At 51.0% G+C, this 23407-nt stretch overlaps 2 protein-coding genes across 6 annotated transcripts in view; both read right to left on the bottom strand.

Moving 5' to 3' along the window:
• Positions 1-2974, bottom strand: part of LMX1A (LIM homeobox transcription factor 1 alpha) — a 45021-nt gene extending 42047 nt beyond the window's left edge. The window contains exons 1-4 of one of the 2 annotated variants that reach the window (XM_065071873.1): positions 2845-2974; positions 1792-1984; positions 1398-1513; positions 624-810 (exon numbers count right to left, since the gene is read on the bottom strand). In XM_065071873.1, the coding sequence (XP_064927945.1) occupies positions 624-810; positions 1398-1473 (263 nt within the window). In that variant the 5' untranslated portion in view covers positions 1474-1513; positions 1792-1984; positions 2845-2974. Of the gene's footprint in view, positions 1-623; positions 811-1397; positions 1514-1791; positions 1985-2232; positions 2698-2844 lie in introns of those variants that run through there. The other variant, XM_065071872.1, reaches the window with a different exon arrangement.
• A 5498-nt stretch (positions 2975-8472) lies between these two features.
• Positions 8473-23407, bottom strand: part of RXRG (retinoid X receptor gamma) — a 38862-nt gene continuing 23927 nt past the window's right edge. For 3 of the 4 annotated variants that reach the window (XM_005498954.4, XM_021296838.2, XM_021296817.2), the window contains exons 2-10: positions 19940-20199; positions 16688-16832; positions 16034-16213; positions 12547-12707; positions 11710-11839; positions 10891-11023; positions 10030-10121; positions 9750-9855; positions 8473-8913 (exon numbers count right to left, since the gene is read on the bottom strand). In XM_005498954.4, coding sequence (XP_005499011.3) covers positions 8766-8913; positions 9750-9855; positions 10030-10121; positions 10891-11023; positions 11710-11839; positions 12547-12707; positions 16034-16213; positions 16688-16832; positions 19940-20199 — 1355 coding nt within the window. In that variant the 3' untranslated portion in view covers positions 8473-8765. The remainder of the gene's footprint in view (positions 8914-9749; positions 9856-10029; positions 10122-10890; positions 11024-11709; positions 11840-12546; positions 12708-16033; positions 16214-16687; positions 16833-19939; positions 20200-23407) is intronic. The other variant, XM_065071871.1, reaches the window with a different exon arrangement.

Genomic DNA, 23407 nt, shown 5'->3' on the forward strand with positions numbered 1-23407 from the left:
CATAAGCCCCACAATTGCAAAAGGGGAAGTATTGGGGCTGGAAGCTTTTACCACCTACATCCAATTTCCTGCTCCATCACAGCCCCAGACATAGGCAAAGCCTCCAGTGTGTCATAGCAAATGCACCAAATTCAGCGGGGCCTTCCCTGGTCCCTGCCGAGTGCCTCAGTTTCCCCATCTGACCGTGGGGAACAACAGCATTTCCCTGCCTGCGGGGATATTAGGAAAACAATCCCATCCAGGACTGGGTCAGGGAGGAAGAAACATTTCTCCTGCAGACACTTCATAGGAAAATAAAGCTAGAAAAGACAGGAAAACACTTTGCACTGTCCCTCCACAGACACAGGCTTACTGAGGGGGTCTCACAGGCTCCTGACAAAAGGTTCCTAAATTCCCAAGGCACAAACCAAGCGCAACGAAACACCTCAAAAAAGGTGAGAACCAGGGGTGCAAGGAGGCTGTGGGGGAGAAGCACAGCTGGCCACACAGCACCGTAAGGCTGTCACCTCTTGGGACACACAGGGCAGGGGGATCGGGGAGCTGCCAGGGGACACCAAGCCCCTTGCACTTTTGGCAGGGCTTTGTAAGCAGTGGGAGCAGAACGGGGCAAGGGGGACACTTACTTCTCGTAGTCCAGTTTGCAGTAGAGCTTCTTGTCACGATAGAAGCAGGTGGTCTGCAGGGGCTCCTTGCAGGACGCGCACTGGACGCACTGCTCGTGCCACAGGCTGTCGTTCAGGCGCAGCAGGAACCGGTCCGAAATGACTCGCTGGCACCCTTCACACACGGACTTCGGGGTCGCGGCTCTGCCTGCGGGAATGACCCGGGGCAGGGGTGGGTGAGGGAGAGGTGGATGGGGAGACGGACGGGGCACGGGATGGATGGAGGATCCCATAGTTTTCGCTTCCCCACGCAGGCTGGTGGGTCGGAGGAGGGCGGGGGATGTGCGGGGTGCTGCTCCGGGATCCGGTGGGGACCTGTGCCTTAGGGGAGCTCCGAGGGGCAAACAACGCCCTCAATTTCGTTCCTTTTAGAAAGACAGCAGCAGAGCCGCAGCTTGGAGAAATGGCGATTGTATGAAATGGAGATTAAAACGAAGAAAAATTTAAAAAAATAAAATATTTATTGTTCGATACGAAGGAAAGGCCCTCGTTGCACTGTCGGACTAGGGGAGCACACGCTATTTAATGCAATAGCGGAACGAAACGGGAGCGGGAAGGCGGTCGCCGGGGGCACTCCCCGGGCGAAGGGAGCGGCGCAGCCCCAGGCAAGAACGAGCCGGGGGAAGAGCTGCCCCCGGGTCCCCTCGGTCCCCCTTGTGCCCATCGCTAGGGGCCCGCCCGGCCGTGTCCCACCCAGGGGGTCCCCGGGAGGGCAAGCGCTATGCCCCGACTTACCCAGCAGGGAGGAGAAAGGAGCTGCAGGGTCCAGGGCGCTCTGCAAACTCTCCTCCATCTTCAGCCCGTCCAGCATGGTGGGGAGCCCAGCCGTACGCAGGGGCCGCACCGCCCGCCTGCCAACACAGCCCGGACACGCCGCGCTCAGCCCCGGCCACCGGCCCCGCCATCCCCGGCCGGGGCTTCCCCGCCCCGGCTGCCCGCCCGCTCCCGGGGCGCCCCGTTCCCCTCCTCCCTCCCTGTCGCCGAGCGGGTGAAACACCCCCGGACCCCCCACTCCGGCTTCGCAGCCGCTGCCCCGGGCGGGCTCTCAGCGTCCCACCAGCCCCCGGGCCCCCCGGGGCAGCGGGACGGGAGGATGCGGGGCTGCCGTCGGCGGGGCTCGGCCGCTTACCTGGGGCGGCTCCAGCGGTACCTTCCTGCGGAGAAACAGCGGGAGAGGTGTCCGCAGCCACCGCTCCAGGAGGGTCCTCCGGCGGCTCCTGCTTCCCTGGGCTGGCCTCCCTCGGCCTCCCCGCCGCCGGAGCTGCCCGGGGTGGGGAACGAGCCGCGGCGCCCTGGACGGCTCGGAAGCGGAGCGCACCAACCTGCGGGGAAGCGCCCGTCCGACTGCTGCCAAGGCACATTTCCTGGAGCTGATACCTCCCTGCCCGACCCCCACCCCCTGCCCTCCCCTCTCCACCCCACTCGAAATAAGTTTCCTCCCCGCTCTCCTGCCTGGCTGCAGACACCGGCCCCGCCACGCCTCGAGGGGCCGGCGGTCTTGCCCGGCTCCGGGGGGCACGGCCGGGCAGCCCCAGCTCCGCTCCCGAGTTTTTTTTTCTTCTTTTCTTACAAAACAAGCCAAAAAGAAGAGGGGAAAAAAACAGAAGTGGAGAGCGGTGACCCGGCATCGCGGCCCTCCCGGCAGCGAAACCGGCTGGAAATCAGCTCCCCCTTCCAGGGAAAGCCCAGGCCGGGAGGTTTTGGGGAAAGCCGGTCCCCGGGGTGGAATGTGCTCCCCCGCGCTGCGCATCGCTCCGGGCCCGTGGCTCCTGCCTCTCCGGAGTATTGAAGAAAAATGAGTGCTGGGAGAGGAAGGGGAAAAAGAAAAAAAAGCCGAAAGCGGGAGGGCTCGTCGCTGGTGATCGCTGGCGCCGAGCAGGGCCCGGTCCGCTACGGGAGCCGGTACCGCGGAACCGCAGGGGGAGGCGGCCCCGGTGGAAGCGCCGCTTCGGCTCCGCCAAAAGGCATCGGTTTCGGGGAGGGGAAACCCGCGGAGGAAAGATCCCGCCCGGCTGGGGAAGCTGAAACTTGGAGCCTTCCCGCAGCCCCGGCGATTTCCCGTCCCGCCCGGCTCTCCCCTTCTCTCCTGCCCGGAGGGCGTGGGGGGATGTCGCTATTTTTCGGGGAGTTCCACGGGCCCCGCAGGTCCGGAGCCACCCGCAGCGGGGCCGGGGCCACATACCTGCCGCTGTGGGAGCAGCCTGGGCAGCAGGGCCCCGGCTTCTCCCGGCACGGGGGAGAACTGGATTCCCCCTCTCCTGCTGGTGTGGGAAGAAACGGCTGCAGAACTGCGAGGGACCCGCTACAGGCTGTTGGAGGATGGAAGGTTTTTAGGGGCCTCACCTCCTGTGCTCACCAGTGACCTTGGCACCAGGAGCACTTCCAGCCACTCCGTGGGGCATCCTCGTCACTAAGTGGTCTCCACGCACAGATGACGTGGGTGATGCAGGAACCAAGGTCATGCCCTTTGGGAAGCTCATAGGAAGGACAGAGGCCACAGGTTAGCATGGGTGTATCAGCACCCTGCCAAAAGCACATGGAAGTGGGAAATGGGGTCCACTGTATCCGAGCGTAACTACACTGGGAGCTCTGGCACAAAAGCATTGGTTAGCGTGAAACAGCTCTGATCCCTCACATCCAGGAAGGCTGAGCTGCAGCAGGGAAGTGCAGGGCTCTGATGACTCTGTTTTTGTCTCTCCTGAAGGACTCCGAGCAGCTCCAGACAAGTTTCTGGGCAGACAGATCTATCAGAGCCACGTTGCCAAGACACCAGCCCAGCAAGGATGGCAGCATGACCAGGGGCTCCAGGCACTACATGCTGCCCTTCCTCCTTGTGCAAACCAGCACAGCCGTCCTATCCCATCCCATCTGCAGAGCTGTGCAGGGTGACAGATTTTCCTTACATAGTCAGGTTCAGCTCCGTGGGGTGAGAACGCCACCCTTCAGCACTCCAAAAACTGTGTCCCTGGACAGGGCACGTTGCTTATATGCTCAGATTGCCCACCCAATTTGGTCTGATGCAGGAACAGCTGGAATGGAAGTCATTCCCCCTAGATGTTGTCACCCAGTGGTGTTTCCCCTTTTCCTCCTCTCCAGGAGGGTTCTGGAAACTGCCTTACCTCACAGCTTTCATGAACAACTCCTAGCTCAGTCTCCAAAGAATAAAGCTTGAGGGACTGGCCCAGTGCATAACACCAAGGAAGCTCCAGCAAGATGTTGCTGCTCTTGATTTACACACCAGCTCCCACACAGATCACTGGAGCACACCTGGTCTTATGCAAAGGGTGGTCACCAGGTGAACCAGTAAAATATGCAAAAAATACACTCTAAACCCCCTCACTCCCAAAGCACCTCTTCACTTCAGGCAATGGCCCTGCAAAAGATGGTAGGTGAGTATTTCAGCCAGCATGTGACAGCCTCTGAGGACCAGGTTTTCATGATTAGCTCACCCAGGGTTGAATGAGGTGCAGCAGCCCACAGCATCAGCAGCTGAAAAGAATTAAATCAGAGGAGAAGCTGTGGGGTCTGCAGGTAGCCAGGTGTTAAAAAATTGGGTGGTCTGGGAAAAGCAGCGTTTAATAGAAGTTGCTGAGCAAAATAACAAGCCAACAGTAGTGGAAAACGAGCCACATGTCTCCCTGCTGAGGTTGCTCATCTCTCATTTTTTGTGCCAAACAGCTTGGGTGGACCAGCAGGTCCACACCATTCACTGCTGGAAGGAGATCAGCAGCGCTCAACTCCAAGGCCTGGTAGTCACAGTCACAGCTCCATACAGCAGGGAGCCAGGTCCCTCCTGCAATATCACCTTAACTCTGCCCAGCAAAGCAATTGCAGAACCATGGGGGAGCAGGGAGGGCTGGACCCAGAATAAGGCACACAGGAGACCAAGGAAGAGAGTGGTTATGAATTGTGCTTCCCCCACACACACACCAGCCACCTCCCTTAGGACAGGAGTCACTGGGCCAGCTAGGCAGCATCATCATGGTGCCTTTAATGCCTGAAGCCAACTTGATCCAGAAAACAAAGCCCTGCCCACCACCCAGAGACCTCTTTCTCCAACTCTTACCCCTGGAGAGAGCACACCATCCTCTTCTTCCCACCACTGCCACTGCCGTTTCTAGGCATCAGCTGTCAAATACCTCTGGTGTGATAAAATTCTCTCCCTTTACCACTGAAGTGCCCCAAAACAAGCCTGTCTCTGGTAAAGCTCATTGCACAGGGGGCACAGGGAGAGAGGTGAGAGGTATGGACCGGTAGCTGCTGGCCTTGTGTAGGTACAGGTCAAACTTGTCCACTAATGCTGACAAATGCCTGGGGATTTATCAGTGGTTTTCTGTGTCATGCTTTCCAACTCACTGTACCTCACCATGAAATAAAAGCCATCATCCCCTGCAGGAGGATGCATACACTGCAAACCAGCTCAAACTTTTGTATCTTGGGATTTTTTTTATTCCCAGTCCAGCACTGCTGTTGTTGAACTTCAGTAGCAACTGGAGCAGCCGCTACAGAACCCAAATGAAGACAGGGCAGGAAAACACACCACCTTGAATTCTGGGTGAGAAACAAATCCAGCTTAGCATGAGCAATGGAGACGAAGAACTTTTGCATTTTCCAAAGTCCTCATCATAAATGGCTAAACCCACTATTTTTTTAAGTCCTCTCCATGGAGCACCACAGAACAAGAAGCTCAGAACTAATAAATGCTTTGAAATGTTTGGCCTGTGCACTAGAAGTTTGTCTGTGGTGGGGGGACCTGCTGCTAGTGCAGAAAGTTCATGAGATGTGATGCATGGTGGGAAAGAGAATATGACACTTTGCTTTGCACCAGTCATTCCCAGAGCAGAGGAAAAAAAGTCAGAGCTTAATCTGAGGCTATGATGGTTTTCATGGGGAAACCAATGACTGGATCTTCAGATGAAGTGGTAGTGAGACCCAGCAACTGGAATCTAGCAAGAGCAAAATTCAGAGGAGACAGAAGGAACCTGGTTTCAGTAGGAAGGGCAGGTAGCTGGACCCTGTTACACTCTCCTCATTATGCCTGAAAAGTGCCTGATGCCTGGATTTTGAAGGCTCCATCATGACATATGTCTGCAAGGAAAAATAACTACATTGGAAGTGACTTAAACTTCAGTATTTCTTGATTTTGGAGTTATTCAGTGCTATTTTTGAATTCTTTGTGCAGCTATAACTCCATATAAGTTGGGGCTCAATATATGTGCAAGGACAGCAGCTTGCTTTGGCTTATCCATGATCATGATTTCCACTGTTTTATGAAAAATAGTTTTTTGCAGGGCTGTAGATTGGACAAGCTCCCCCCACACCAAGCTGCTGTTTTTCTGCAGCAATTCATCCCAAAGGAAAACTGCACCGGTGAGTTATTAACATTACTAACTGTTGTGTGATTTGCTCCTCAGGGTGTCTGTAGAGACTCACCTCATGCTTTTCAAGGCTGGGAGAAGCGCTGCTCTTGGGCAGCATTTTGACACCACTGAATAGAGGCCCACAACATCAACGAGGAATCTAAGAGTCAGGACCAAATCCAGGAGATCATTGAAACTCAGGTCCTCAATGACTACAAGTAGAGCTTGGTTGCTCAGTGATGACTTTCCTCTGAGTAGGACAAACACCTGCTAGTGATGCTTTCAGATGAGTAAGTAGTTTCTTATTTACAGGGACTGCCTCTCCAGGGTCTCAAGGTAGACTACAAAGAGTAGGGGTGTCAAGTAGCCACAAATGGTCACTTGGAGACTTCCTGCCCCAGCCTTGGTTATCATATCCCATCCCTTCCAAGGTCAAAAAGTGACTGTTGATATTGCAGGCAGTGGTCTGGATTTGCTCACAGGCAGCAGACCAAGATCGGCATCAAGACAGTCAAGTAAATCGCTCATGGGACTTGCCAAGCTCCACTTGCACTGACTGCAGTGGGCACGTGCAGGACCATCTGTGCTACATGCTGGATCCCACTCTTCTGTCCAGTTTATTTTTTTCTGTTGCGCATGTGTTGAGCTCTTGTGCCAATGCAGAATATCAGGGACTCTGAATCCCTCATCATGAACTCATATTAAGCCAACAAGAGGCATCTCGGTGTCTATATAAAACCTCTCTGTCCACATTAAACCTCTAACAGAGGGGGTTGAACATGGCCCAAAGCACTTTAGATGCTTTGGCCAAATTAAACTCCGACATTGCAGCTCCATGTGAACACTGAAGATCACAGCTGCAACACCTGTGTGCTGAGGGCAGCCTGTGAGCTCCTGAGACAGCACTCTTGGTGTGGAAGCATCACGTCCTCTCCAGCTGGCTTACCCCAGAGCCAAAGCCAAAATAGCACTCAGACACCATCTTTGCAAGAGGTCTGCTGCAGACATGGCGACACCCTCAGGTTTTCCTATATATATTTCAACAAAAATCATTAATACCAGACAGTCTCGCTTCTTCAGATAGTGACGTCAGCTCCCGCAGCCGTTCTCTTGCTAAGTCTGCTACTGCCAACCAACCTCCTCAATTTAAACCATCAAACCTGAGGGCAGGGAGGTCAAGAGAAACCGATGGCTTTATAAGCAGAAAATAAACCCAAGCCAGCTAGATGGGGACCTGCTCTTAGAAGCCCACAGCTCTTGGAGGGAGAAGTCTGGAACAGCTCAGGCTGGAGGTAACCACCAGTCTGGTGTGGGTACCACCCCAGCATGGTCTGCATGCAGTCTCAAACTCTAGCAAAGGTTTTATAAAGAGCGGGTTGAATATTTTCTGTCTTCAAACACTTTCTTTTAAATGGAAAAATTACCTTTTCAAATAAAAATATCCTCTTGGCCAGTGCTTTTCACCGGAGAATGAATCATGTCCACATGTGGGAGTTTTAACAAAATGTTTCATTTCTATCCTTCTTTCTTTCCTGTTGTCACTACTCCTTTCCCTCGAACTTCCCGGAGTCACCAAGCGGCAGCATTGCAATCTGTCACGCAGACAGACGAAGCGCGGCTGCATCTCACCGCACTGTCTGCTGAGAGGGTCAGGAGGGGCAGATCACTTAACACTACACCTGTTTTATGAATAATAATACAGGCGCTTTGCTGGGTTCCTGGGAGGATGTTTTCCCACCAGGATAAGCTCCGCGTTTTGAACAAATTCATGTCTTTAACTCCTTTGGCTCTGGCTAGCCCAGTTGTGAGGGGAAGCTCCAGCAGCACCATTTGAGCAGGGGAAAGACCAGGCAGAGCTTTGAGGCAGGTTTATCAGAGTGTGTTGTGCCTTCTCCCTCTGTAAGTTTCACCTATGGAGGTATGAGATTACACATTTTGGGTTGAAGAGCCTGTTGCCAGTGCAAAACTACAGAGGAAAAAAAAAAAAAGCCCAAGAACAGGATCCACGAAGCTTCACAAAAATGAAAATTATCCATGAACTTGCCAGTTTTGGGTCATCCCAAAATACTGATGTACTTTGGTTCTCCCCCTCAGTGGCTGGACTAGCTCAGAAAAGAAAAAGCACATTAAAAAGTCACTTTTTTAATTACTTGAAAAATTCAAAGAGTCCAAGACTTTCTTTTTAAGATGGTAGAACGAAATGTTCTGGTTCAAAGCAGCAAGTTTCTCCAGGTCTTTCCTTAGCAGAAGCAAGAAGTAACAACAACTGTCCTCTCATGGCCAGAGGACTGTGCCCATTAGCACAAGCAGCGAGATATCCCGAGTGATGCTCCTGCCCTTATTTGGGCTGCCCAAGGGTCTCTGGAGGTTCCCTCAGCCCCATCCCAACCTTCAACTGCAAAAGAGGAAACTGCTCTGCCAACTCCAATCAGTGCCTCTCTCATACATTATTTTATTTGTTTTGTTGGCTTTTATTGAGCGTGAAAAAATAATTTAAAGCAATTATCTGTACAGAGGAGCAGGGGAATGGTTAGCTGGTTGGAGGACCTGTGACCCCCCCACAGCCAGGCCAGGGAGGGTTAGAGGGGGTGATTTACAGTTGTACAAAAACACAATAATCCCACCAAGGAGGAGCAGAGGGTGGAGGACATCTCTTGAGCTCTCGTAGGCCCAGAGCAGAGGGGTGGGAGGCTGTGCAGGGACATGGGGGGGGGCAGGGTCCAGCCAGCGTGGGGCCAGACTCTCAAGTGACCTGCAAGGGTGTCTCCAGCATCTCCATGAGGAAGGTGTCAATGGGGGTGTCCCCGATCAGCTTAAAGAAGAAGAGGTGCTCCAGGCACTTCAGCCCGATGGACCGTAGCGCCGGCAGGCGCAGAAGAAGTTTGGCAAACCTGGAAGAGAGCAGAGTCAGAGGCAGGAGGCACTGGCCCCCCGCTCTCACATGCTTGCAAGCCTGCGGGCTCAGGAGCAGAGGCCCAAATCTTCCCAAAAAATGCCTTGGGGAGCTTTCCATCTTAGATTCCCTTATGTTTTCAAAATAAGCACTTCTCTCCACACGTGTGAAGGGAATATTTATCTTTTCAAAACAGAATTTAGCATTTTTAAAACTCAAAGAAAAAAGAAGATACACCAGATTTTCTCACCAAGACCACAACTAGTGACTTACATCTCCATGGTGCTATTTAAATCCTTCTTGAAACAGCCTTCAAAAATCCCCAGTCCCTAGAGAGGGTACATAACCCCTCAGCATCATCTCTGCCAGCTGCTGCCTCCCGTTTCAAGGCACAGCTGCAAGGGGATGCAGCAGGCAGACTGCCCCCCCATTCCCACATCCTGCTCACAGTGTTCTGTGGTCACATCCAGAACCAAAAATAGCAGAAGATGCTGTGGGCACATCACTTGGCCGGTGGCAATGTGGACGGATCCAGCTGCCGGCGTTTTGAGAACTTGGCCAGCAGAGGGTAGGATTGGATTGAATAGCAAGAAAATTGCATCTCGCCAGCACCCCAAAGGGTCTGGCCCGGGATTTGGGCACTGAGAGCACAGGTCAGCCTGTGGGAAACTGGACTGCTTTGGCAGTTCTGACTGGTGTCCTGCCCTTGCTTTGCTCTAGGGCTCTGGCCCAGGGTGGCTCGCTCAGAGCTGGTGCAGACACTTCTGCCTCAGTCTCTTTCCAGGATGGGAATTGTGCTGCCTTAAGGTGCTTGTCTTGCTTGGGGACACTCACCTCCCTGGCTGCTCAGGGTACTTCTGCTTCGTGTAGGCTTCCAGTGTGGCATAGACCTTCTCCCGCAGCGATTCTACTTCTGAGGGGCTGGACAATCCCTTGGCATCTGGACAAGGGAGAGAATACAGATAGGGAGGAAATCACTGCAGAGGAGACATTTCCACTGCCATCAGAGTGACTGTGTGCATGGGTGGGAAAGGACTCGAGAACTCATGTGCCCAGGGATGGGGACAAACCTGTCTGAAGTGTCATCTGGAACTGCTCCAGGCCTCAGACTTACCTGGGTTGAACAGGACAATGGCTCGCAGGCACCCCAGCTCCGACTTATCCATCTGCATGTCTTTCATTTTGGACACCAGCTCTGTCAAAACCCTGCATGTGGGAGACAAGGGTGGGCAGATCATCAGAGACAGGTACAGACAGCAAGGCTGGGGGCTGCCAAGCATCTGGGACTGGCCCTGGGAATGTCCCCAATCCTCTCTGCAGGAAGAGGTAGCTTTGAGGGACAGCCATCCCATACACTGCTCTTCTACATGTGCATCAGCAGCATTCATGGACCTGAGCATCAAATTCACTCCCGTTCTCACTTTGCCCAGCATGTGCCCTCTGTGCTCTGTTTGGACTATGGAGAAGAATTTGCATTCACCTGGGGAAAACCACATGGGTTTTCCTCCACATTTCACTGTGCGAAACACAGGCACTGCCCTTACACGTGCCAGTTGTGTAAGAGTGGTGGCACGTATCCTGCCAGACAGGGAGCTGGCATGGCACAAATAGTACATGTGCAGCCATTACACAAGCAAGTTGGGGTTTAAGGCTTTGCCAGCTAAAGCTCTTGCTGAACAGTATTAGCTCTAGATCCAGTTACAGCAAACTCTTTGATATAAGGCAGAGAGGAATTCCTCTCCCTGCACACCCAACCAAGGATCTGCTTCTGCAGCTGCAAATTCCTTTCCAAGGTGTTTTCATCCCATTCTTGGTTTTTAAGCCAGTCAAGTGTTCCATCTTCATTCTAAGCCAGTTCTGTGCCAAATCACCACAGGTTTGCTCTAGCTCTCACTAAGGACATGTCTCCCAGAAGGGGAGAGGCAGAGCCAGCCTGGCCACTGCTGACAGGGGATGACAAGAACGGGCCACGTACCTGTCAAATATGGAGCCCACACCAGCACTGTGAGCACTGCTGCGGTGCACGTGCAAGCCCGTGGCCAGAAGGATGCCGTCCTGCACTGACACGGAGCGGTGGGAGAAAGAAGCAATGAGCAGCTCATTCCAGCCTGTAAGAGGAAGTGTGCAGGACACAAGAGGCGGTTCAGCAAAAAAAATCCATCCCGCATGGAACAGGAGAGCTGGTTTCTCCGTGATGGTTTCAGATTCAGGAGAGATGGGACCCCAGGTACCAGCTGCACCCTTGTCAATGCTGCAAGGAGTGTTTGTTGGACCCTGACCAGCAGCAAGGGAGGTGCAGGAAAAGACTCAAAGTGACAAGAAAAAAAGAAAGGGGGGGGGGGGGCGGGGAAGATGCTGGGTTTTGCTTCTAAAAAACATATTCCTTACATCAGCAACCCTTTTACATTACAGGGTGTTTCAAAACAATGGACCCAAATTGGGTCCATCTTTTTGAAACACTCTATATTTTGCACATCTCACACTAATGTGCCCCCCCTCATAGTAAGTTCTACAGTTACAGGAACCACATTAAAAAGACACATTTGTTCACTGTCCCCAAGCCCTCCTACATGCCTGCATGAAGACAGGAACAAAGAGTATATTTCACTGCCCCATCCAGAGCCCCTGTCAACTGCTCATCATGGCTCAGGACAGGTTCATCACCCCACGGCAGCAGTGATGGATCAGCTGGGATGTCCTGTTCACCACCCAGCCTGTCTGGCACAGCACACAGCCCCAAGAAGCGATGAAGGGACCAAGAACAGCCACAGAGGCCACAGGTGGGGGCATTTACCTGCCCGGAGGAGAATGACTTGGTCTTCCAGTGTCAGGTCAGAGAAGTGGGGGATTCTCTTGGCCCATTCAACGAGTGTGAAGAGCTGCTTGTCAGCCGCATGGCATATGTTGGTGACAGGGTCATTTGTCTGACAAAAAGCAATATTGAAATGAAAAGAGTGGAGGAAAAGAGGAGAAATCGTCAATGTAAAATATTTTATAATCACTGTCTGCACTTCACACAGTATTGGATCAAGTGAACAATATTCAGAGCCACAAGTAAAATGATTAAATTGCCAATAACCTCAGCTGTGCACTACTGGAAAGAGAACATAATTATTACTACTATCCCCTCTACAACCAGCTAAATCAGCTGGTTGCTAAACTTTTCTATTTGCTTTCTGCTTTTCGCAGAACAAGTCCTGCACGGCAAGCTGCAGTCCTGCTCCCCAGGGCATATCTAAAAGCCATCAAGCAATGGGCATGAACAGCAGTTTTATCCAAACCAGTAAAACCACAGCAGTAAAACTGCTGTGTCCAGCTCTATTCCAGTCTTGATCACTGGCCTGTGCAACTGTGGAAGTCAGCACAGGGCTCAGACTCTCCAGCATCCAGCTGTTGCCTTATCCACTCATTGAAACCAAAGGGAACTGGAGAAAAGCATTAGGAACATAAAGTATAGGCTGTTTTCTAGTTGTCATTCTGAGTAGCTTCAAAAGAAAAATTGCTGGTGATTTTTAGTTGGTAAAAAGCAAAAAACCCTTGCAAAATGCTAGCCATTCACATGGGTTTGCCTTTTCAAATCATGTCTCTAAGGGTCTCATCTCAAGCTGCAAACAATGTTAGTGTCCCTTACCGAGCTCTCTGTGTTCACATCGCTGTACGCCTCCGTCTTAGGTTCGACTGCCAGCTCAGCTTCCAGAATCCTCTCTACAGGCATGTCCTCGCTGCCATTGCTTGTGGACTCAGCCTCATTCTCACTCCGCTCCCTGCTCCTCTGCCTCTCCTCCTGCACAGCTGCAGGACAGAAAAGTGTCTCTCTACATTCACAGCAACACTTACCTGCTCACGGTGGGCTCCCTTTCCTCTGCGAGGAGGGATGAGAAACCCCATCAGGAGGGGCAAAGCAGAAAATAAATGAGTATTTCAGATGTACATCCATTAAAAAGGCTGCCTCCACCACCACCCCAATAACTTTGGGGCTGCTGTAGACCAGCGGCCTCCAAATTTGACAAAAGGTTGTGAAGCTCCAGAATAAAGAGGAGTTGATGCCTGCAGGTGGCAGCCTGGACTCATGCTGGAGGAGGCAAGAGGGATCCAGCACCCACACACTGAGGTTTGCTGCGCTCACTGCGTGCTCAGCAGTCCCGCAGCAGCCAGAGAACCCAGGGGCAGGGCTGGATGGTCCCTCATCCCCAGCTGGATCCACACACTGCCCAACTCATTCCTGAGCAAACCCAGCCTGGCCCAGCCCTGGCATCACCTCTCCACCTCACCACCTCTCTTCCCAACCCACCCTGCTAGAGAGCAGACCCCAGCACCTCTGATTGCCCCTGCACTTTCAAATCTCTTCTCTCATCTCTGTAGATTTTCCAGAATATCTCCTGGCTGGAGGAACAGAGTCACTTAAATCCTCTCCACACCTCAGCTGTTAACTCCCAGGGCTGCTGGGTGTGTGGATGACATGCCAACATAGGATATGTGTACATGGTATGCCTTGTGCTCAACAGAAGTCCTGGATGCACAATTTTCTTAGAGAAAACCCAAAGAAAAATAAGGAAATCCTTCTAAAGAAAAAAAAAAAAGGCAAGTGACCAGCAGGTGGCATCAGTTTAGCTCATCCCAAGACACCAACCCTGCTACAGTCCTAGTAGCATCACTTCCCCGTAGGAGCCTGGGCAGGTGCCCAAAGTGCCATATAACCCCTAAGGGACAGGTAGGCAGCTGGCCTGGGCTCAAAGAACAGCCTGTACTGAGCTGCAGGCATTTATACACCTGAAATGAAAGGTTCAGTGGGGGAGAAACTGGCTGCAAAGCTGGCCCTGCCACGCAGACATTGGTGCTTCGCTATTCAACAGCTGAACAGCTTCCCCACCTGTTAGCTGAGCACCAGACAGTGTCCAGAGGAGTGCGAAAACCATCAAGGCCGAGGGATAAAAAGTCGTTTAAGAGGAGAGCGGACATAAACACCAGGGGACACCAAGAAAGGGACCAGCTCAGCAAGCCCACAGCAAGCCAGCAGGAGAATTTGATCCCCATTTTCACAATTAGGTTAAGTGCTGCTGGAATAAAGGTGTGACAAGCTTTTAGGCCAGATACTTGGATCAGGAGATTTCTTCCCCATTTGTCTTTACAGCTCTGCTGTTTGCAGTGGTGTCAGGAAAGAAGCTCTTGCATCAGCCTTGCCTTACCCTGGCTTATGTCAGGGTGCTCCCAGAGGCAGGGCCAAACCACAGGAGGTTCCTCAGCACTGAGACTCATGACCAACTCTGTAACGCTCAGCACTCCCCTACATTTCTCCCAGCTGGGAGGATGTGCTTCCCAGTACTGTCCAGCTGCTGGGGAACTGGCAGCACCCAAGGAGATGGCTCAGTGGGGCATCCAGTCTCGCACTGGTGAGGGAGGGAAACACAGGACACACGTGCACAAGCCAGCTGTGGGAGGCATTTGTCCTTTTCAGGGCAATGGACAAGAAGAAGCCAGGAAAGTGTTTCTAAGGTCATAAAAATCTTAGCGGAAAAAAGAGCATGCAAAGGAGACACCAGTCCCATCACTCAGCCCCCAAACTCATCCAGGATTCCTTGCTCAAGCTGCAATCTGTCCCCAGTTCCTGCAGCTCCCCAAAAGCCTCCTGTGATTATTGCAGCCAACCCCCCACAGGATCCACCAAGATCCTGAGGTTTACATTTTCACCAAGGGAAGCAGCATTGATGCCCTGGTCCTCTGAACCACTTTGCACCCAGCTGGAAGGGAGAGCTGTGCCTGGGATTAGGTTTCTGATTCAAGCTTGGCATTTCACAGTTCCCCGCTGCCCTAAGCACTTGAGGCAGCACAGCATTGATGATGCTACAGGGAACAGGACGAGGCTCAGCCTGTGCCCACTGTTACAGCTACTTCCCCAGGCTCTGCCCTGCACAGTCTGAGCTCCTGCGCAGGGAGCAGCTCCTCAGGGGGACAGCGTGGCCTCCAAAAGGGACAGCTACACTGCCTGCCAGCATTCAACCCCAGAAGCAGCACAGTTATTTTATCTTGGGGAAAAAAAAAACAAAACAAACAAACAAACAAACAAACAAAACCACAAAAAACAAAAAACAAACAAACAAACAAACAAACAAAAAAACAGCTTAAATGCTCTGCTAGTTGTCACTACCTGACCTTGCATCTGTCAGTATAATTTAGAAAACAATCCAGCTCAGCAGTCCTTGCTCCATCAAGGCGGGAGCAGCAGAGGGCAGAGGTGGACAGACAAACAACCATGCCACTGGGCTTGCTTTTCCCTGCAGCAGAAACTCACTTGGTGGTGGCTTTTACAAAGACCTTTGCACTATTCAGGGTTGTGTAGGAGAGAGGCAGGGCTGCAGGACTCACCACAGACACTTATCACTCTCAGCATCTCTTGGAAGTTTCCTTCAAGCCAGTGCAAAACCCCTGAGTCCAATTGCCCCAGGTCAGATCCTTGCTCCAGATCAACACCTTAGGTGGTTTGAGAAAGAAACAGTCCTTTGGGGGTTACAGCAAGTGTATGCAGAGTATAGAAGAAGCTGCATGAACTGCATCCCTACAGCTCCCTCCTGCAGCACAAAAACACCACAGGCTGTGAGCTGTACCAGAGCTCCTCTCCAAAGGTGAGGTTAGGAGTGGAAATAACAGAGAAATAAAAGATAAAAATAAATCGTTCACCCTTATCTTACAGTACAAGAATTGATGAGAAATGAAGCCAGCAAGCTGAAAACAAAAAAGGAGGTTGCTCTTCACACAAGAGACAATCAGGCTGCAGGATTCCTCACTGCCTCGTGCTGTCCACAGAGGAGGTTTACAAGGGTTCAGGGATTCCAGGACAGGCCATTAATGGTCACTAACTAAAGGCAAGGTTGGGTCAAAAATCAATTAATAAGTTCAATAGTCACCATTACGTGTAATAAGGTGGGACAGGAAGAAAAGTAGTATAAGAGCTTCCCCATCAGCCTCACTTCCTTTACAAAATGAGGACAAAAATGCCCCGAAGCTGCCAGTGTGGGTTCCTGGAATGTTCCACCCTTGGAGGGCCACCAAGAGCCAGATTTACCCTAATGAATGTTAGGAAAATTTCTATAAGCCTGTTCCTTCCACCAGCCTGCACACACCTTCCCTCTTCATCCCCATCGCGAGGCACTTCTGATAGCGGCAGTACTGGCAGCGGTTGCGTTGGCGCTTGTCAATGAGGCAGTCCTTGTTGTCACGGCAGGTGTAGATCAGGTCCTTCCGGATTGTCCTCTTGAAGAAGCCTTTGCAGCCCTCACAGCTGTACACCCCGTAGTGCTTCCCTGGGGATGCAAGGGGAGGCCGTCAGTGGGCAGACAGGCATTTGCCATTCCCTCCAGCATGAAAGAGCTCAAATCAACCCTAAAGGTGGAAAAAATGGGCTGCAGGGCATCACCTCAGCAGGCCTGACTTAGCTGAAGTGGCTCTTTGCCAGGAATAGTGACCAGCAGCAGTCTGCTGGTCACAGGATGATTTTGATATATTTAGCTTTGATAAATGAGAACAAAATGTAAAATGAGATTATGCACATAAAGGAGAAGAGCATGGCTTTTAGGTTTGCTCTCTTGGGGACACAGCGCAACTACTCTGCCAAAAAGACAGCCTGCCCTTGGGTAAGCCAAGGCAGCTGTGAATCCTGCAATGCCAGCATGGCCCCAGTGAGCTTCTGCAGCGTTCGCTCCTGCGCAAGCCTCATTTCAGAGCGTCAGGGGAGTTTTCATTGCACAAAGCCTTCCCCAAGAAAGAAAACCTCCTACCTGAGGACCTGTCCCCACAGATGGCACAGATGTGCTTGGCTAAGGAACCCGGGCTTGTGGATGGATAATTCATGTTCCCAATCCCCGGGAGACCTGGCAAGGGTTTGACGTCCTCCGAGCTGCTAACATTGTTCAGGACGTTGAGCTGCAGAAGCAGAAGGCACAAGACAGGTTAGAGGGTCAAGACACATACCTCAATGAAACCATCCCCAAACAGAGCTGACTCCTCCCTTACTGCTCCTGCTGGGCTTGTCCCACAGGCCACTCCATGGGCTGCCATGGGCAGGCAGACATCCCTCCATTAATCCAGCTGGAGGGGTTTAAGCAGATGCCTGGTAGCAGATATTGCCTCTCACCCTGCCCTGATGCTGTAACCAAAGCCAAGACTAAGCAGAGCTGGAAAAGGGCAGGCAGCAGCCCTCAGCTGCTCAGTTACAGCCTCCAAGTGACAAGGCTGGTGGGACCGTGCCCACTTCATCAGAGCATGCTGATCACCAGCTGTTTGTGGCCTCCAGCACTAACAGCTTAGTAAGGAAGAGCTTTGTGGCCAGGCGACATGTTGCAATTACATCTGCACTGCTGCATGGCTGGGAAAGCTGTAATAGTGTGGGGTTTTTTCAAAAAAAAAAAAAGTGTTAAGTGGGTTAGCTTCCCTGCCTCATGATATGCAAATCTGCATAAATGCATGAAAACACAGGCATCTTAGGCACTCCCTGGGACTCAGGTTCACAAACACTATCATAGGCTGGAGAACGAAGCGGACTCCAGAGCTACCAGATTTAAAAGAAAGGGAGCAGGCTGAGCATCCAAAAAAAAATCAGCTACAGAGAGATGCAGGCAAACGGCCCAGAGCTCCCAGCTGAGATCCCTGGGGGCTGCTCACGGCTGTTGCAAGTTAAAGGTTACAAACCGACATCGATTAGAGACCAAAGCCTGATGTTGCCCAGGGCTTTGTTTTATTGCTATTTGCTTTCAAGCTGTTGTCGGCAGGGCAGTGAGGATTAAGGGCCATGGACCACATCTTGTCAAAAGCTGTCTAGGCAGAGCAACATGTCTCCAAAACCACCATCAAATCATCTCTCCCACTGCCATGCTTCGAGGGCTGAGGATGGTCTCTTCTTCATTGAGCTTGTTTTAAACAGCTGCCCCAATTTATCAGCTCAATTTCATCTTCCCAGCAAGAGCTTTGCATTAATATCCAGCTACAGCCTTCATTACAGTCTCCATAATATCTAAACCACTTGATTTCATGCATGTTCTTGCAAGTTCTCTGTTTGCTCCAAGAAACTGCCTGTCTCCCATGAAAAAGTGTAATATGTCCACAGTGAATTTCAGCAAAGAACAAGAAGGGTTCATCCCATGGGAATTTTGGACCTGTCATTAGAAAAACAAAAAGATGAAGCCCGTTTTCATCTTCTCTCACTCCTGTCCCTTCGTTTTCAAAGCTTCAACATTCTGATGACATTGAAAATACAAATTATCCAGCAAAAATTGGTTTGCTGCACTAGAAAATGAAAGTGTACAGGAAAAAAATTACGCAGAGGTTCACTCTCTGCAGCAGAGATCCAGCCCAGGCACTGAGGAGTCCCAAATTCTTATACTTCAACATCCAAACTCGGCTCCAGGAAAAGAGAAATCGACCCCTTCCTCCCCACAAGTTTTCAGCCACTGTTTTTACCCTGGAAAGTTCTTCTTGGCAAGAAGAGGAACTTTTACAGTTTAAAATGTTATCCAGAGCTCAGCTACCACCTCTTCTTTCTCTCTGGCTGCACTTTGAGACAATAACAGGGAGAGAGGGTGTATGGGGGAAAAAGGGAAAGGGGCAGTTTTAGCCACCAGTGTCCTTGGAGCTTGACTCCTGCAGGTTAAGTGCAATCATGTATGATATCTGGGACAACCGCTTGAACCCAAATCCATTAGCTGCCTCCCTGCCGAATCCCCAAGGCCCAGCTGTCTCCTTGAATTAGAGGCAACACAAATGAAACCTGCTCCTCAGAGCTGGGAACTTGGCGCAGCGCCCAGATTGGGGAAAACTGCTTCCTGAAGCATCCCCAGCCCCAAAGGAAAAGCTTCCATGTAGTCAATGTTGCCACCAGCTCCACCACCAGGAAGGATCTGCCCTGGATGCCACAGTCATGAATATTGTCAGGCTGATGAGGAAGAGTCGAGTGGTACGAGGGGAGGAAGGGTGACCAGCACACCCACTGCAGACAGCCCAGACCCATACAGGACTTGAGGATGCTGGCCAAAGGTAAAGCCAAACCTGCTAAATCACCCTTATACCCTCTCAGAGCTCCTAAGGGACCCCCAGCATACCATCCTCTCCCAGCCTTGGTGGCAGGCACTAGGAAGAACTTGAGCCAGACTGTGGAGTGGCAGTGAGGTACAGGGCAGAGGACTGAGGGACCATCTTCTCACTGCTGCTCCAGCAGGAACCATGAGACTCTTGAGCACTCCTTACCTTCAGGTCCCACTAATAAAACGCAAAGTCTTGTTAATAAAAGGCAGAACGTCCACTTAGATCAGGACTCTCAAAACATTTCAGCACACTTTCAGAATTCCACACTGCTAACTTGGTCCATGCCAGATGTGGTGCCAGGCTCTTGTGGCAGCAGGTACCTGTCCCTGCCCCACAGAGCTACCCCGGGAGGCTCCCAAGCCCGCTCACAGCTCTGGGAAGGCACCGACCTCTGTCTGGAGGGGAACCCCAGCACCTGAGTGAGCTCAGGCAGTAAAGACAGAAGCGCTTCATTTTTCTTCAGGCAAAGTTTATATGCAACAGAATGTACGTGGCTGGCATTTAGCATTAACATTTGTCTCTCTCTAGAAAGTCGGTCTCCTTTCCAAATAGTGAAACAAAGCAGATATCCTTTTGCAGGAAGAAGGGGAATGCTTCACATGCTACAGCCCTTGCCTATCCTGATTATTTCCACATACAGTAATCGTACACACCACAATAGATGCAGTGGAGGGGAACTGGACTGCACCCATGCTGAAAACAGACCTCAGAATTAGCCCTCTCCTCTTACTGTGCAGGGTACTTTGAAGTATATACAAGTGTCTTCTATGTGTCTGTCCCAGGGGAATTTATGGAGAAAGATTCACACGCTGGAAATTGTTCTTTACAGTTGATCTCTAAGCAGCCAAAATACACCAGACTCCTCACTAGCCAACCCACTCCCTAAAGTTTTGGGACTTTACCCACTCTGAACACCATGAACTGTAGCAAAGCAGGCAAGCCCATCTGTCTACCTGCGGATTGGCGTGCGTCATAAAATTCATGCCCGGGCCTGAGGACAGAGTGACGGGGTGAGAGCCGATGGAGGACGCGATGACTCTGTACGGTGAGCCCAGCGCGTTCACCGCAGACCCGATCGCGTTCATGGGGGACGGCAGCGCCCGGGAGGCGTTCACAGGTGCCTCGAGGTAGTTGTGGTGCCCGTCCACCGGATTTCCCGTGGAAAGGCTTGACGACGGGCTCACAGATGTGGAGCTGGCAGGAATAGGGGAATCTATAGGGAGAAGAAAAAATATTAAATATGCTATGAGCGTGGCTGGCTGTACAGTTATCAGCTACCCAGCCTTGTTCATGTCAGCATAGATGCTGGTCAATACTCAAAGCCAAGCAACAAACAGGCTTTATACTATAAAGAAAAAGAACAAAATGTTGGTTATGGTACAAGAAACAGAGTTTCATACAGCAACAAAACATATTATGAAGATAATACTTAACAACACAATTCTTCTTCACTGCTTTGGCGCCTCAGCTGACTGGAAAGAAGGCACCGCTGCCTGCCTGCCTGCCTCAGGCTGGTGTTCTCTGAATTGCTCCCCAAGGTCCTATTTCTTTTCTCCAGGTTGGCTCCACAGACAGCGCACATCTGAAACCAGGAACCCCCACTGACCTGGCCGAAAACCCTAAATGCTCCTCATGTCTTACGAAACACCTTTGGTGCCTGCAATGGCTCAGGCATTGTGCTTAGTGAGTTCTTCTTCCCATGGCTCAACTCTTTTTCCCTTCCTACACAATTACCTCTCCACAGTACCATTTCACATGCTCCTCCTGCTCTCAGAACTTGATGACAACATCCTCAGGAGGAGCTGGAGCAATGTGGGACAGAAACTGCACACAACATGCCAGCAATGTAGACAACAGGACAAGGCACTCACAAAATATTTTATCCATTACTCTTCCTCACCTAGTACGAGACAGCAGAGACTGTGGCCACACAGACATGCCAGGGCAGACAGTCTTCCAGACACAAGAAAAGAGCGTTTCCTCCTTCCACACAAAAGAGCTCCGGTGCACATTGCCAAACTGAGCCTCACAAGTAACCCTCGTGAGATCAGTCTGCCCCTGAACCCCACCAGGGAAGAGGTGGCAGAGAAAAGCAATATAACCTTGATCATTGCCATTCAGAGCAGTCTCTGAGGCTGAACACCTCACCCTAGGCCTAAACACTGTCTTCAGTAAGACCAGTCTCAAATATTCAGAAGGTATTTGGGCAGCAAATGCCCACTAGTCTCAATAGGTTGCGTATCTAGATGTATTTTAAGGATTTATATAACGTTTTTTCCCTCCCCTGGAATTTATCAACCCCAGTTAGCATTAGCTGTCTTTAACATTTCAATGAACTATTGTTTCCCTGTTGGCTTTTCAACACAGGAGATCATTCCCTGAAGTAGCAAGGCAAAGATGTTGTGTGGGAAGGTCACAGTTGGTTTTCCATGGCTGGCACAGAGGATGCTTGTTCCCATTGCATTTGCAAGTAAGGCAGCGCTTTGGTGTTTTGTTTGTTTGGGTTTTTTTCCTCCTTTTAACATTATTGCAAAAGTTATTTATGTGACAGTGTTTGTTATTTTACCTGAAGTAACAATCAAATCTGATTCAAAGGGAAGATGCACAATAAAGACGGGAAAAGGTCAGCTTGCTGAATAACATTAAAGACATTTGTCAGAGTCAAGGAGGACTCGATCCACCGTTATCAACCCACTTCAGACTTAATTCTGCAGAGGGAAGGGGAGAAAAGGTCTTTGTCAATTCTTGCTTTGGCTTTTTGGATCAATTCTCCCAGTGGGAAAGCGATGTGCAGCAAGAGGAAGCCAGCTCAATGACAACGACAGAAGCCTTGGAGGCAGCGAGGCGGTTTGGAGGCAGAGCCAGGGCTCCTGCTGCTGGAGAGAGTCACCCCATGTCCCCCACCACCTTCATGGAGACACAGAGCCTGTTTTCTGTTAGCAGACAGCAAAACCCCTACCTTGTAATGGCTTCCAAGCGCAAAAGCCCTTCACATCCCAGAGACAGCTGCCGGGAGAGCCTTTAGCAGTGGGCAGAAAATGTGCTGTTTGCATGGCCCCCACCTCACCTAAATGCTCAGCTCACAGAGGCACCTCAGTTGTTTCCTGGGACTTAAGAAGAGCATCCTGCTTTGTGCCATCATCAGCTTCAGAGAAAAGCATATGCATTTTTCATCACCTGCGAGTAGCCTGGTACCATACCATGCAGTCCTCCCCAGCATCTGTAGCAGACTTATAAATAAATTGGTTTTATGCCTCTTTAAACAACCAGATAAAGAACATTGCCTTTGAGGATTCTACAGCTTGGAAAATAAGTCACTGAAGGGGAGACTGGGCAGAAATCTATCACAACAGGACAGCTAAGGAGAAAAATGATTCTTCATGCTTTTCTATTAACCTGGAAAAGGGCACATTTTGGAAGTATCATGCAGAAGATGTAAAACGGTAAGAAAAGACTTCTGTGAGAGTTATTTAATCACTTACATTTACTACAGACCTCACAGAAACACTGTCACCAGTAAGTTTCTCCATTAGAAAGGCTCCAAGTTTCACAAGCACCCAAAGCAAGGTTTTCACCCAAGGAGACTGCTGGCCAGGGCAAGTCCCACGGTGTGCTTGTGTCCGTGCCAAGAGATGACTATTCAAGGGCTATGGCCAGAGGGACCCCCAGCTCCCAGGATAGGACCAAAGGTTGAAGCCAGGAAGCCTGGAGGGCTTGTGCCTACCTCTGTCACCCCAGCAATGAGACACCAAAGAGGAAGCACAAACGGATAAAGGAGTGTTTGCTGGTGAAGGCGGATGGATAAATAAAAATATCTACTGGAGAGCACACAGGTGTAAAGCCAGGCTCTGCTGGGGCCTGATGACACAAACCAGAGTTAACATGTTTGTTTCCTCAGTGCCTGGCCACACTGTCCTGCCAAGGCTGTGACAAAGATGTTGGTCAAAACCATCAGTGTTAACTTTCCATTTACCAATGAACAATTTTATCCATCTGTTATAAACTGTAATAGAAACCCCACTCACAAAAGCAGAAACAACAAAAAACAAACAAACAAACAAACAAAATCAAAGCAAAGCACTCCCGCAAGCCAGTCCAAACTTCGACTTCCAGTGCTTCCCTGGGAGTCAGTCCCTGAGGGAACAGAAATGCCCCCTCCTGCACCTGGGCAAACACTTCTTTCAGCTTCTCATTCTCAAGCTGGAGCACTCTGAGAGGGACACAAGATGTGGCTGCTAACAGGTTATCAGCTTGGGTGAGGAACAATTTGCACGGACGGCAGAAGATGTGCAAGAAGAGCCATGCCAAAGCATCCTTGATATTAGAGTTACTTATTCCCCAAGATGAGTACCCTCAAAGTGGTTTCAGTCCAAAGCAGGCAGGATGGCTTGGACAGTCCTGACAGCAGAGTTTGCAAGTCT

Source organism: Columba livia, chromosome 8 (genome assembly GCF_036013475.1).
Source record: "Columba livia isolate bColLiv1 breed racing homer chromosome 8, bColLiv1.pat.W.v2, whole genome shotgun sequence".
NCBI lineage: Eukaryota > Metazoa > Chordata > Aves > Columbiformes > Columbidae > Columba > Columba livia.